This window comes from Talpa occidentalis, unplaced genomic scaffold (assembly GCF_014898055.3).
Source record: "Talpa occidentalis isolate TD23 unplaced genomic scaffold, MPIMG_talOcc4v2.1 talOcc4.4, whole genome shotgun sequence".
In the NCBI taxonomy this organism is placed as follows: Eukaryota; Metazoa; Chordata; class Mammalia; order Eulipotyphla; family Talpidae; genus Talpa; species Talpa occidentalis.
In genome coordinates, this window is record NW_023604295.1 from 32587056 (window position 1) to 32601546 (window position 14491).

Consider the following 14491-nt stretch of genomic DNA (forward strand, 5'->3'; position numbering starts at 1 on the left):
CCCTTTACAGAAATAGACAGTCACTGCTCTAGGGGCCTAAATTTTGGCCTGTTGAGTTTAAAGACCCTCATTTCAAAAGGGGATTCACTTCACCTTGCTGGCTTTCATTTTCCATATCTAGAGGACAAAATGATTTCTAAATTTCTAAGAGACCCGTGACTGTAGGATTTCAATACTACAGTGAAAACATCACAGTTTCTATAGAAACAGGATCTGAGAACCAGGTTGGAAGTTGCAAACATGTACCTGGTCTAAGCCACAGAGCTCAGCAGGCAGCCCTGCCAGATGCCACCAGAGCAGCTGCCTGATATAGAGACAGGGGTCTGAGGGGTTGGGGGAGAGATTGAGGGCGGGAGGCAGGCCTCTAGGGCTCCCAGACTGGCTGATGTTGGCCCAGGGGCCCTGGAACACTGCACTCCAGTACCACTCTGCCCCCTTCTCCCTCCACACACACACTCGGTTTTGCTGCAGGACCAACTCAAACATCATTCCTTACACCACACCCCTGACTCTGGGTGCTTCTGGTTGATTGATATTAATAAGCTCTTTCTAGGTCTCAGAGATTATGGTAGGCACAGGGATACAGAAGGGACTACGACATCTGGGACTCCCCGAGGAGCTCACAGTTGAGTGGGAGAAAGCACATAAATAAATAATTTCGTTCCATGTTCCATGAAGCAGCTGTGAGGAGAAACGCCTGACTCGGGTCTCTTCTCTGGCAACAGATGACACTCAGGGCAGGAACACGGGGGCGGGGTAGGGCCAGAGGGTTAGGGGAGAGGGTGTGTAAAGAGGGGGGAGATAAGTTTGGGGCATGCTGATGCTAACTCGGGCATTTGAAGGAGATTTCCTATGAAAAGCAAGGTCTCTAGTAGGGCTGCACCCATGGACAGGAATGACATGGATATTGGGGTAGTCACTTCCACAGCTGAGAGGAGCCCCAGTCCTCATCACTCCCAAGTACTCCCAGACTCTTTAGGGGTCATTCATCTTGCTCTAGCTTAGTCCCCAGTAGAAACCTTGGCCAGAGAAACCTCTGTGCAATGCATACTTTTTGAGAATAGTTTTATTTTCTCTCAACTAGATTGAGCACTTAGTAGCTGACTATTGCTCACCATCACCATCTTTCTGCTCAAATCACCACAGAATGGGAGAGCCGGAAAGCTGCAGGCCAGGACAACTCAGAACCCAACAGGTCACTTTCTGCCATGTTTTTATACAAGTGAAAAGAAAGTCCAGAGAAACAATGAACTCATTGCTGGAAATTATTTTGGGGTCTCCTTTGAGCTCTGGCTCCTCACCTGGGGGGGGTGGTGTGAATCTGAGAGGTGGCTGGATGGCATCCCTTTCCCTTATATGGGGATGCAGGACACGTCCACACTACTAGTGAAAATCCATGTGTGCCTGTCAAATATTAAAGTCAACTGAATTTGAAGAGGGAGGGTTTTCCCCTTCCCAGGTCTGCCCAGATCAGACCTCTGGGCAGCAGATCTGACGACTGTGTGCATCTGCCAGGCATTCACCTATTTAGTTGGTTTGAAAAGCAGGCTAATGAGGCATGCCCATGAGCCTCATACCAGCTGGCTGGTCTTGCCAGGGTCCTGGGTAGCCATGTGACTCTCCTTCTTAGCACCTGTCACAGTTCTATGCCAAGCACACATATAGCACAATTATATGCCAATCTGTGGGATTACTTTATTGAGGCTCCCCTATTCCCCAAGGGCTCAGGGATGGTGTCAGTTTTTGCTTACCATTGCACCCTGGTGCTGGCACTTGGTAGTTGCTTCATAAGTTGGTGATGAATAAATGATAGGAATTGTGCCCACTGCTGGGAAATTGACTCCAAGAGTACATTCTACCAACTGTGTCTGACTCATTGTCTTTGTTTATCAGGAACCGCAAAAATGAGTGCCTAGTGAAAATCTGGGGAGATGATGCCCTCTCTGTTTAGAACCTTATTTAGGACACCCTATTGGTAGTTCACAAGGGATAGACTAAGAAATTCCTGGGAGGAATGTTGCTTTAATGTCAGCTAGGCTGAGGGATGGGGTCAGATGACATGCCCTGAGGGCAGCAGCTGGCTCTAGGCTGGAGGCTGGACTGGGGCAGATGTGAGGCTCCAAGAACAGTGAGAAATGAGTAGGAGGAGTCTGCATTCTTATTTGGGATGGGACCAGAGAGAAACAATGGCAGAGCTTCCCAGGGTTTTGCTCCCCATACTCACAGGGACTGACCTGGATTGCTGCTTCCTCTGGATTCAAGACTTAGCACTGTTTACCTTCACCTTGCCTCCCAGAACAGACAGCTCAGGTGTAATCCTCACCCAGGCAGCAGTAGCCTAAAACACTTAAGTGCAGTGCTAACAAATAACCCTAGAGTGATAGGATATTTAAAGATTAATCTAGACCCAATTCCTGAAGCAGAAGTTGCGAGTGGAATTCTAAATTTGGCTCCTTTCATACCATATACTAGATATTTATCATCTTCTACATATCACTTGACAATTATGATTATTATTGATCAAGTGTTCGCCATGTTCCAGGTAGTCTGTTAAGTGCTCTACATGTATGATTTCATTTAACCCTTAAAACAATGCTGAGGGAGAGAGACTACAATTGTTTCTGTTTTGTAAAGGTTGAAGTGGAGGCTTGGAGTGGTTCACTGACTCAACCAAAGCCATATGACTAGTGGCAGGAACACCTGTGCCTTCTATCTTGTAGTTCAATGTTTATCCCTTACTCTGCACTGACTCTCAACTACAACTATAAGCTATGGTTGAATTACTTATTTGAATGTCACTGGTACAAATTAGCCAATGAGTTGCTTATGGTTCTAATTTAGAAATTTGCAGCCTCACAAATACTCACATATAATTCTATATGAGACCATTTCTTCTCCAAGATTTTGCACTCAGTACCTGTCTAGCGCCATACCTAATTGCCCTTTTCTGAAAAACAATGGAAACTTTGAAGGGGACACAAAGATAAGAACACATCCACCCCATTTTCCAGGTACCAGCAGGAGAAATATATGACGAGGAAACAGAAGCCTTGGGCACAGAGCAAATCATAATCAACATATTGCTGGACAGAGGCAAAAAATGAAGTGCTCTAAGCTCTCAGATGCTGGGCTCACTTCCAGAGAGGTCCCCCCTAGGGTCCAGGGAGGAGATTATCCCAGAGGTGGCCTTGTAGGAGGAGCTGAATTTCAATAAAGCATATGGAAAATTTTCTTGGATTGGGTCCTAAACACTTCCTGTTTTTTGCATGCTTACCTTGTGCCATACATACAGTAGGTACTCTGATTTCCTAGTTGGACATTATATTTGGGGACTAGGCTAGGAATTATGGACTTGGTTCTGATGGCCCCGATGGCCATAAATTGAAGAAGTCCTGCCCCTTTTTGGGCCTCTATTTTCCCCAGCTATGAAATAGGTAGAACCTTGCTCATGGGTTTCTGGTTAAGATTACATTAAGCTAATGTATGCAAAGCTATTTGCAAACCAAAATGAAAGATAAATACAAAAGACTATCTTTCACTACTCTTATTGCAAAAGCTAGAAAGAACCAATGCTTATTACATGCTTCTCCGTTAGCCATTAACTTTATTTTCTTTTGATTAACTATACTAGGGATGCGAAGATGAACAATACCTATGTATAGTCTCCATCATTGGAACCCGAAAGGTCTAGGAAAGGAGACAACAAGTAGAGTTGATAGTATAAGTTTAATATGTCAGGCCAAAAGCTGGGCTGGAATCTGGAGGGAGATCCATTCCTTTTTAGTGACAGTGCCGGTAGATGACAATGCTAATGGTAAGAACTTCAAAATCAGGAATTCAAGTGACATATGGCAGTATAATATAGTATTTGAAGGGGAGGGGAAATTAAAACATAAGTTTGAGCTTACACTATGTTCCAGGTACTTTATACCCATCATTTTCTAACAAGCTAAGTATTTTTATGGCCATTTTATAGATGAGAAAGTTGAGACTCAGGAAGGTTGGATAAATTCCCAAGATTTACAATACTATAAAGTACAAAGTAGACATTAAAACCTAGGTCATTCAATGCAGGTTTGATGCTTTTCCTGATCCCCGTATTGCTTTCTAGATAGTCAAAGTTTATATAGAACTCATTCCATACTTATCTTCAATGACCGTCTCTCTTGGCTTGCTTTTCCAAGGAGAAAGATTTGTTTGTGATGAGAGAGATTTAACAGTAACCTTTTCTAGTCATTTCTTCGTGCACTTCTTGTGAGAACCCCCTTCCCTCCCACCAGTCTCTCTTGACTTTTTCCTCACCGCCAATCTCAAGGAAACTGCCAACAAAGATTCCAAACAAATGAAGAGCCTGTAGAGATCTACCTCTGCTACCATATCTGTAGGCCAAACACATGGAAATAAGGAAGAAATCTGTCATCCAATTCTGTCCCAGAAGAGATCTACTTAGATCAAATATGGCCTTGCCTTAATTTTGTAAAGTCATAAGGAAACTATGATCTAAAGAAATTATGTAATCATCACACTTGCCTATTTTACAAATAATGAAAACTGAGGCCCAAGGAGGTGAACAGACTTGCCCAACATGATACACTAGTGAGAGACAGAACCTGGACTGGAATCAGGTCTTGTGACTCCCACACCAATGCTGTTCCACGAAAATAGGTTGCATTTTCGTTTTCCTTCGCTAACATTTCAACTTAAATGAACGTATGGTCTTTCAAAAGGAAAGCTCAATGTTGATGTCTCTGCAATGTCCAGAAACCAGGGCCCTCTCTTTGGCCTCTACTCTGACCGGATCATAGCCTCATCTAAAGAACAGGAAGTAAATTCATTTTTAGTTTGAAAGCACTTTATGGGGTGAGAAGGGGGGATTTGAGGAAGAGAATTCCTGTATGTGATGGCCAAGAGCGGTCAGCAGACACACTACTTTGGTTTGAAGAAGGGGAAATACATTGCTAGGAATGTAAGGGGAAGATGAAGATTGTCCTTGACTTCTAACTAGAACATGTCCTCAGCAAGAACCTTCCCAAGCCCCCCAGCTGAGGAATGGGGAGGGGGTGGTGGGTTCTGCTCTGTTTCTGTTCTGGTGAGGCTGGATGCCAGATGGGGGTTGGGGTAGGAGCACCAGGGTGAGAAAGTTTGCAGGAACTTTCTATAATCTCCCAAGCTTCCTCCACCTTCTGCTAGCACCCACAACTTCCCCTGCCAAGAGAGGAAGGAGGAACACATTATTCGGTTTAATAATTTATACAGATTGAAAAGTTTACTGTGTAAAATAAAGGAAACTTAAGAAAGCAACAGCTATATGAAAATTCCTGAGTCCACTGTTAAAGCACTGAGGTGTAGAGATAATGTTTCTTGATGACCTCACTTGGGAATGTAGTAATCTGATTGGCTAATAGACGGGTCTGAAATAAGCAAGAAGCCACTCCCATTGATGGCTAACCAAGGTTTGTCTCTTTCTACTGGTGGGATCACATCCAATCTTTGCACTAACAGCCTGGAACATCAAAGAACACAGACACAGATTCATGGACATATGTCGAAGTCAATGGTTCTCAAACCTGGCAGCCCATCAGAGTCATCATCTGGAGAGCTCATTAAAAATTTAGATTCTGAGGAACCAACCCAGAGATTGATTAGGTAGATCTGGGCTGGGGCCCAGGAATCTACATTTTCAACAAGCAAACTTGGTTTAAGGACTAATTATTTGGTTCAACCTCATCCATTCAGCTAACAAAACTTTTTCACAAGATGCTGGTTTTATAGCAAAGAAAACTGAGCTGCCAAAAAGTGGCAGCACTTGGACTTAAACCTACTCTCCTGGCTCCTGCTGAGGTGTCTTTGCCAGTGCTGTCACACCTGGCTTCTCTTTCTCAGCTCACCAGTCCATCAAGAACCCCTAAAGATCAGCAGAGCTCATTTATCCAATATAGAGGATTTAGAGCTGCCAGGAACTTTGATCCAGATCCATTTGGGTCCTAGGAGAAAATGGCTGGGTTGGGTTGGGTGAAGGTAATTTTAAGTGAACCCTCAGAAAGCTGCATTCTGTATTCTGGCAGGTTAAAAGGAGAGGGTCCAGCTGATGGTTTCTAAGGCATACTACCCTGTTGCTGCAGGCAAAAAGAATAGTTGGCTTATGGGAATGACCTGCTATGTTATGGAACCAGGGAGGTGGAGGCAGAGTTAGTGAGGGGTTGAGTAGCAGAAGATGAAGTTTTGGAGGAACTGGGAGGCCAAATCAGCTCTCCAGGTCACGTGCAGCTCTTTGGCTTTTACTCCCAGGTACTGCAGGATTTTGAACAGAAACTCAGTATAATTTGCCGTGTTTTCCAGGGGTACTCTGATGCAATGGTGAGAATAGACTGTCTGGGGCAGGGCATAGAAGCAGGGATTTTAGTTGGGAAGATTTTCAGTTATCCAGGGGGACAAAGGATGGTCGCTTGGAGCAAGGTGGTAAGAATGTCATGGTAAATGGTTGTTGGGTCCTAGTTGTTTTTAAAAAGTAGAGCTAACAGATTTTCTCATGGGTTGGATGTAAGATGTGAGAAAAAAGGAGTCAAAGATGGTGCCAAATGTTTTGGTTCTAGCAATGTGCAGGCTGGAGTTATTGATTGAGATGGAGAAGTCTGTGGGTGGAGAGGTTTGGGGGAGGGATATCAGGAGCTCAGTTTTGGACCTGCTGAGTCATTGGCACTCACGTGACATTTAAATAAAGGCTCACCAGTAGATGAGGTCATTGAGAAAGTGAGTATAGACAGAAAAGAGGATTAAGGACTTGGCCTGGGGAATCTACATTGTCAAGAGGTTAGAGAGAAGATGCAAATCAGGGAAAGACAAAGAGGAACCAGTGGGGGAGGAAGAAAACCAGGAAAGTATGTAATCTCAGACACCTACTAAGCAGTGTTTCTAGGAAGAGAGAGTGATCAGTTGGGTCAAACACTGCTGAGAGATGAAGGGAGATCAAAATTGACAGCTGACTATTAGATTTAGTTATTGGAGGACACCAGTAACCTTGACAAGAACAGCATTTGACTCCTGACCTCATGGAGTCCAACACTTTGACTATTAGTTATCACTGAGTTCTCCCTATTATAAATTTTCTCTTCCCAATCAGACAGTGAGCTTTGCATCACCAGGATTGGGGAGTTGTTATGTGTCCAGAGCTCTGGCCCCTTGTCGGGCTGGTGGGCCAGCCTGTTGCAGGTCCTGATATAGTTGCTAACAGAGTCATGAATACCCCTCCCACTGGGACACTGGCCTTGAACAATTGTGCTCATGCCTGGCTTACCTTGGACGCAGAATTTGAGTTCCTTGGGGTCAGTGACGACCTTCCTGCTTTCCCGGATTACAGTCCGGTTCTTCTTGGTTTCTCCCCAGAGATTGGTACCACCATACATGCTGGGAATGTTGAGAATGGCAATGCCTTCAAGGAAGATGTTGCTCAGGTCGACCCCAACCCCGTCACACTGGTGGGCAGAGAAAAGAGGTCATCTGTTAGTGTCCTCAGTTCATAACCCAAGATGGGTTGTGTGTGTGTGTGTGTTGGGAGGTATAGGCTCTCATGAAGGATGCCTGCTTCTGCCAGAAGCTGAATCTTGGGGAAAATTTCTCAGACCTAATGCTTCAGCCACTGTAGTGGTATGGGGAAGATCTAGTTCTGGTCAGTTCTGTGGAAGACAGCACAGGGCTCCAGGGATCCTCTATAGATCTAGAAAGGCTTTAGGAACAGTTCCAAGACAATTGCAAACTGTTCTCCAGTCCAGCCCAACCTCATTATCATCAATTCTGCCCTATTGTACCCAGCCTGAAGAGTTACTGGGACAATGAATGCAGAACCTAACACTCAGTTGATTCTCAACACACAAGTTTCACTTTACCCCCTCTTATTTTTCACTCCTGTGAGAAGTACGAGACTAAGATTTGGAAAGCTTTCAGAATTTGCCTGTCTCCCATATCTGTATCATAAGTGCAATTTTGGCATATGTGCTTGCTGATGTTGCAGAGTTTCTTTATCCAAACTCCACCACCCACATCCCCCGCCAAGTACAAAAGGCCAGAAGGCTTGAATCTGTCTGTCTCACATATCTATAAAGTCAGCCCACTTTGGCATAGTGCTTACCAACACAGCAAGAAATGTATTAGCTCTGATTTCTGATCCTCAGCATTGTAGATAGTTTGCTTCATTTATAGAGGAAAAAATTGTACCCACAGAGGTGAGCTAAATTATCTAAGATTGCGCAGCTGATAAATAACAGAGCAGGTATTCAGAGGTGGGGAATTTGACTACAAAGCACATGCCCTTTATCTTCCTTATTGTGAGGCAGGAAAAATCAAAAGCATGTAATAAAAGTCCACTATTTTCAAGGTGACCTACAAATCCAAACTTTCAGCAATTTCTCCACAGAGGAAGAATAGAGATAGGGCTCTGTGTTGTTCATATTGGCTTACCTGCTGGTTTCCTTGATACTCTTACTTTATGGTATTTTATCATCTTCATGAATTATTTCCCTAACTACAAAATGGAATAGAGTGAGATTCTCTGGTACCTGGGAACTCATTTCTTCATTGAGAATTTCTCATTAGTTAGAGTCTCTTATATTGAACCAAATTCTCTTTCTTTCTGTTTGCACCTATTGGCCTTATTCTCCCTTCTGAAGCCAGACAGAATGATACTTTCTCCCTCTCCTTAGACACCCACCACGTGACACAATCATCATCACATCATCATGCATATGTATTAAGCATTGCCATGTTCCACGTGAGCTTTTAAGCATATATCATGTTACATGTTACCTTCATAATAGTCTTTTAAGTCAGTTACCATGACTGCTTCTGCTTTACATTTGGAGAAACGGAGACATAGAGTGGTTAAGTAACTTGCCAAAGTCATACAACTTATAAGTGGAAGTACACAGCTTTGATGGCAGACAGTCAGAGCCTATGCCTTAACTACACCTTTATTTTTCTTTCTTTCACAACACCATTTGGCTGTGCCTCCTTTGGACCGAGCATTGTCATTCTCTCAGACCCCTCCCATAGAATTTGGTTTTCATCCTGGGTGCCCTGTTCTGTAGTTTGTTACTCTTCTACTCCGCAAAGCCCCCAGCATCAAAAGCAATACTAAGGACAAGACCTGGTGGCGCAGGTGGCAACTTCCTGGAGTTGGGATTCTATGACACAGTCATGCCCCAGAAATGAGATAATGTGGGAAGCCCATGAAAAGGCTCAACAGATGTCCCCATTATCACTCTCCTTACTGTTAAACATGATCAATGTGGCTCTTTCGTTAACAGCCAGAAGATGACATAATCACTTCAGTTGGAATGGGTGTTCATCTCAGCCACTCCTGCAGGCCCTCAATTCCACCATTGACATCTCAGCCAACTCTTCCCTATCCTGAACTTCCATAGGTATTCTTATTTTAAATAACATAGACACAGAATTTTGCACTCATGTCAATTAATGTCATCTGGCTTATAGCCCAAGACTTTTCCAGTCCATCAAGTTTATTTTCCATCTTCAATTTATGACCTTTTGCCATATTTTGGAGGTTAAGTCATTAATACGTTTATATAAAAGGCACAACCAGGGACCACGACCTCTCCTTGGTCAGCTTAACATACCATTGTGCATTAAACAGCTCTCAGGGTGTGGCCATTCTGTTGGGGCTGTCTGTATCCTCTGGATTGGAAGTCACCCAGCACACCTATCATTACAATGTGTAATCATGGAACTTAGAGATAAGAAGGGCCTAAGAAGTTATGACCATCTTTCACACATGAGACCCAGCAAAATCAAGGATTTATCACTGAATTTATTAATAACATAGCTGGACAAGTATCTAGGTCTCTGGACCTCGAGTCTGTGTTCTTTCCACTAAAACATAAGACATTGTGTTCAGATCATGACTATTATGACCTCTATCAGAAAAGGAATAAGAAAAATCATTAAGTTACTAGTATCTGGGTGTAAAGAACAAATGCTTAGTTAATAATCTATTCCAGAATCTTGTCAAAGACCTAGATGAAGCACACCAGTCTGGTATCCAGAAAGTGTTCTTTTGTACTTTGTTAAAAATGGGATGTTTGTCTGTTTGCCTTTTATTGGCTGGAAATGACTCTGCTTTCTAGATTTATCAAGGTGGCCCCTGAATGGCATCTAGAGGTTTGTCCATCTATATGAATTCAAATATGTGTGTTTTCAAAGGCCTGTTAGTTCTCTGTCTTGGGCTCTGGTACCCACCTTTAGTGTCTATTCTATTTTTTGTAAGGGCTACTCTCTTGGGAAAAGATAAAACGCTTTTAGAATAATGCTAATGAGCCTTGCTTCCCACATTCTTTTTTTTTGCTTCAAACATCATCTAACATTTTCCTTGGGTTTCAGTTTGTCAGAAGTCAGGCACACAGGTCCGAGTTGCCTTTGTGCACTCACCCTGGTTGCATGCCACCCCCAGCTACCCTTTGTGTGTGTGTGTGGATGGTGCCCTGGGAGCATGGGTTCAACTCAGAGCTCCCTGATGCTGCCATGGTGATTCTTTTTTTTTTTCCCCAAATCTTTTCCTTTCACTTCTCAGTAGCATTACTGACTTATTAGACATTTATTTTGGAATGTCTTCCATTCCGTCATTCTTTATACACATATTCTTATTTAGGGATTTAGGCTAGCATCTCACTGGAGCAGACTTCTCTTTTCCCCAAACCCTCTGAAATGAGCTTTACTTGATTCTGTGTCTGGCATTGTCTTCTCATATCCTAATCACCTCCTGGACAACATAGTCACTTTTTCTCTTGGATGTAGTTATTCCACATCACTTCAGATTATTCATTACTGGTCCCCTTCCTTCTCAGAGGTAATGAAATAATATTAGTAGCTCACACCTAGCAAGAACTTCTCCAGAAACTGAGCTGGTCCTTCTCTCCATTCGCTCTTGGCATCATCATGTGAACACCATGAGGGAGGCTCACTGCTACCCACAACTGACTGGTCTCACTGGGGTTAAGTTGCTTGTTCAAGGCTACCCAGCTTGCCACCCTATAAGCTGGCAGAGCTAGGATTCAAATCCAGGCAGTCAGATACCGGATCCTACCCTGGAGACAAAAGAGTCAATGAGGCAAAAGGGGACTTTTGCTGATGCTAGACTTACAGCAAAATTAAACTTCCAGCTGTTCTTTGAATAATTGAAATCTCCCACCACTCTATCTTGTACTTAGAGCAGTGCCTAGCACATTGATTCTGGGTATTAGTATTATTATATCTTGCTGCTGTGCCAGCTTTGTTAAAAAAAAGTATACCACTAGCACACCTCCTTGGCACACCATATTCCTCAAAGCCACCTTTTCCCTCTACTGCAGTTGTAAGTGTGCCCTGTGACATCCTTTTCACCAGCTAGGAACATTCACTATTAACTTGGCAAGCCTTCGGCAAGCAAAAAGTCTTCACTTTCTGATAGATTGTTCCTGCTTTTTTCTGCTTTCTGCGATTGTTGCTATTCCCCACTGTGTCACTGGGTCCTAGACAGACCAGGGCAAAAAGAATAGAAGTGGTAGGAACATAGGAATTATTGGTCATAGATATCCCACCCTTGGAATTTGAATATTAAGAGGCAATGCAGTGTCCAGGAAAGCACAAACCTGGATTTGGAGACAGAGAGGTAGGGGCTCAAATCTTGGCTTGTCGCTTGCCAGCTGTGTGATCCTGTCTTGTTTCCTTAAACTATTTAAGCTTTAATTTTGTCATCTGTAAAGTGGGGGATGGGTGGGGGTGGATAACATCCATTTCCAGAGTTTGAATGCTTTCTGCCAGGCTGTAGCATTTCAAGAAATGTCTGCATTCTTAGTTTCCCTAAGCCTTATGCTGGGAGCCATATTACGGCTTGAATTCATTCTCCCACTACCTGAGACCTTGCTGCAAGCGTTATTAACGGCGTCTTGGCCCCACCCAGGCCAGTGAGGGCCTTGTCAGTCCATACCTGCACCCCTATTGTCTGGGTTTCTGGGCCTAGCCATGACCCACTGATTTCCTCCAGAACATCAGGCCCGCTTAGGTTTAGGGAAAGGTGGAAAGCTGCTAAGCTGGGCTGGGAAAGTGGTGCCAAGAGTGGTATACTGTCCGTTTAAATGGAACACAGGCCTCAAGGCGACTCCCGGGCGGATTCCTGAGCTATATCCTCCAATAGTTCCATGACGTCAGGCGGCCCCCTCCCCCGCTCCAACCCGGGGTTGGGGGAGGATCCCGGGCAGAGCACAAGGAGGGCGGTGGTGCCTGCGCACACTTTAGCCGTCCCTAACTTAGGCCCTGGCTAGCAGGCGCCTCTCCAAGCCCAGGCTGCGCTACAGCGAAACCCAAGTATTTATAGCCGGGTAGGGGCTGAAACAGAGAGCTCTTGTCTCCGCCAGCGAGCGCGCACGCCCGCAACCGTGCACGCCCTAAACCCTGCACCCCGCAACCCTGCACGCCCGCAACCCTGCACCCCGCAACCCTGCACGCCCGCAACCCTGCACGCCGCAACCGTGCACGCCCTCAACCCTGCACTCCCGCAACCCTGCACCCCGCAACCCTGCACCCCGCAACCCTGCACGCCCGGAACCGTGCGCGGGCCGCGAGGTGCGGGGCAGCGCGCCTTCAAGTTCCGAGGCGGCCCCGGGGCACGGCGTGGGTGGAGGTGCATGGAGGCCAACCCAGCTTGGGTCGGGTTGGAAGCGGTTTCGGAATCAGCCCGAGCCAGGGCGGTAGCGGCCCTGGCCCGCCTCCTCCCAGGCCCCGCTGCGCGGGCTCGCGCCTGTCCGCCACGTTTGGCATTAGTTCCCCTTGCGAAGACAATGCCGTAGTTCTGGTTTCTTTCGGAATCAGGAATGGTTTATTAGTTTGATGAAGGGCCTGTGCAAAGGTAGCCAGAGACCAGGTTAGGAAGCCAGGTGTGTTTATATGTAAATGAAACGCACTAGGGATTCCTATTCATCCTCCCCCACCCCTCGCATCTCTGGGACCTTTAAAATTCTAACCCGGCTGCGGGCTTTGCTGCTCCCCTCCTGCCCGCTGGCTTAGGCGACCTGAAAAAACGAGGTGGATCAGAACCTTTCTCTCGTCTGAGCAAGGCGCCCCCATCTCAGCACAGTCGAGCCTATTTTTGAAGGTCCTCAGAGAAGGAGATCCCATAATTTATTTGATGACCTGTTTCAGTTTTTAGCAACTAGGAAATTCTGCCTTTTTCTAACCTCGATTCACAGTGCCGCGGATTACGTCTATTTTCTTTGGTCTAGAACGCAGATTATTTTGTTTCATGCTCCTGCCATGGGGCTGTGTCTGCTGCCTGGAATGACCTCTTTCTTCTAGGGCAGACTGGAGGTGTAGCTCAAACCTCAGAGGTTCTGGGGCATTCTGACCCTTTCAACTCAAAGTTTTCTTTCTTGGGTCCCCTGCCACTGCCTTATCATGACCCCTCCATCTCAACTGTGATGAATCCGTCTCAGTCTTTTAAAAATCTTCTTATGAGTATTTCCAGATATATAGAAAAGTAGAGTAATAAATCCATGTACCCCAAATCACAGCTTCAACAAATAGCAACCCGCAGCTCATATTTTAACATTATCGCAATTCATTTCCCCACCTCCATACTGAACTATTTTATAACATCCTATAAAATTCTATCATTTCATCTAAAATACTTCCGTATGTATCTTTAAATAAGACTAAAAAAAAATCATCCCAATACTATTATCAGTCTTAAAAAGTAACAACTATTCTTTAATATCCATAGATACACAGTAATTGAATTTCCTCAATAGTGGCATTTAAGAAATTGTTTTGTCTGGTCAATCTATACATTGAATTTGGTCATAACACCACATGATTTATAGATTCCCTGTCCTCTCCCCCCCTTTTACTACTTATTGAAGGAAATGAGTGACTTGTTCTGCACAGCAGTGTTTCTCAATATTCTGACTGAGCATATTTGAGATGGAGCCCGAGACGCTGCATTTCTATACATCCCCTAACGATGCTGGTGCTGTCAGCTCATGGACCAGACTCTGAGTAGCAATGTAGTGCCATTTCCCAGATTCTGGATTTTGCTGATCACATCTGTGAGGTGCCTTTAAAGTACTGAGTTGTCAGAAAAGTCATGATGTATTTTTTTTATATTTTTGAAGCAAAAAAGCATCATGACTTTCCCAACAACCCAATATATTCCCAGCCTATCTCTTGCATTTTCACTAAATTGGTACTTTCAGATCTAGAGGTTTGAGCAGATTCACTGTTGATGCCTTGGCAAGAATATTAGTGGGGCTGTGAGTTTCTTAGAAGAGGAGGTGCACGGTTTAGTCTCATTTTTTTACTACGTTCATAATGGTCGCAGCTGATGATACTTATCAAGTCCCATTTTTTTTAAAGATTTATTTATTTATGCATACAAGAGCTGGGGTGCAGACCAGAGATGTGGGAGGTGAGGGGGGTGAGAAGATTCACCTGAGACAGAGTGGGGAGCAGA

At 44.6% G+C, this 14491-nt stretch overlaps 1 protein-coding gene across 6 annotated transcripts in view; it reads right to left on the reverse strand.

Moving 5' to 3' along the window:
- Positions 1-14491, reverse strand: part of DGKG (diacylglycerol kinase gamma) — a 203708-nt gene that overhangs the window by 38037 nt on the left and 151180 nt on the right. For all 6 annotated transcript variants that reach the window (XR_008553826.1, XM_037525245.2, XM_054700424.1 and 3 more), the window contains one exon: positions 7295-7472. Coding sequence is in view for 5 of the 6 variants with exons in the window: in XM_037525245.2 (XP_037381142.1) it covers positions 7295-7472 (178 nt within the window). In the remaining variant the exon portion in view is untranslated. The remainder of the gene's footprint in view (positions 1-7294; positions 7473-14491) is intronic.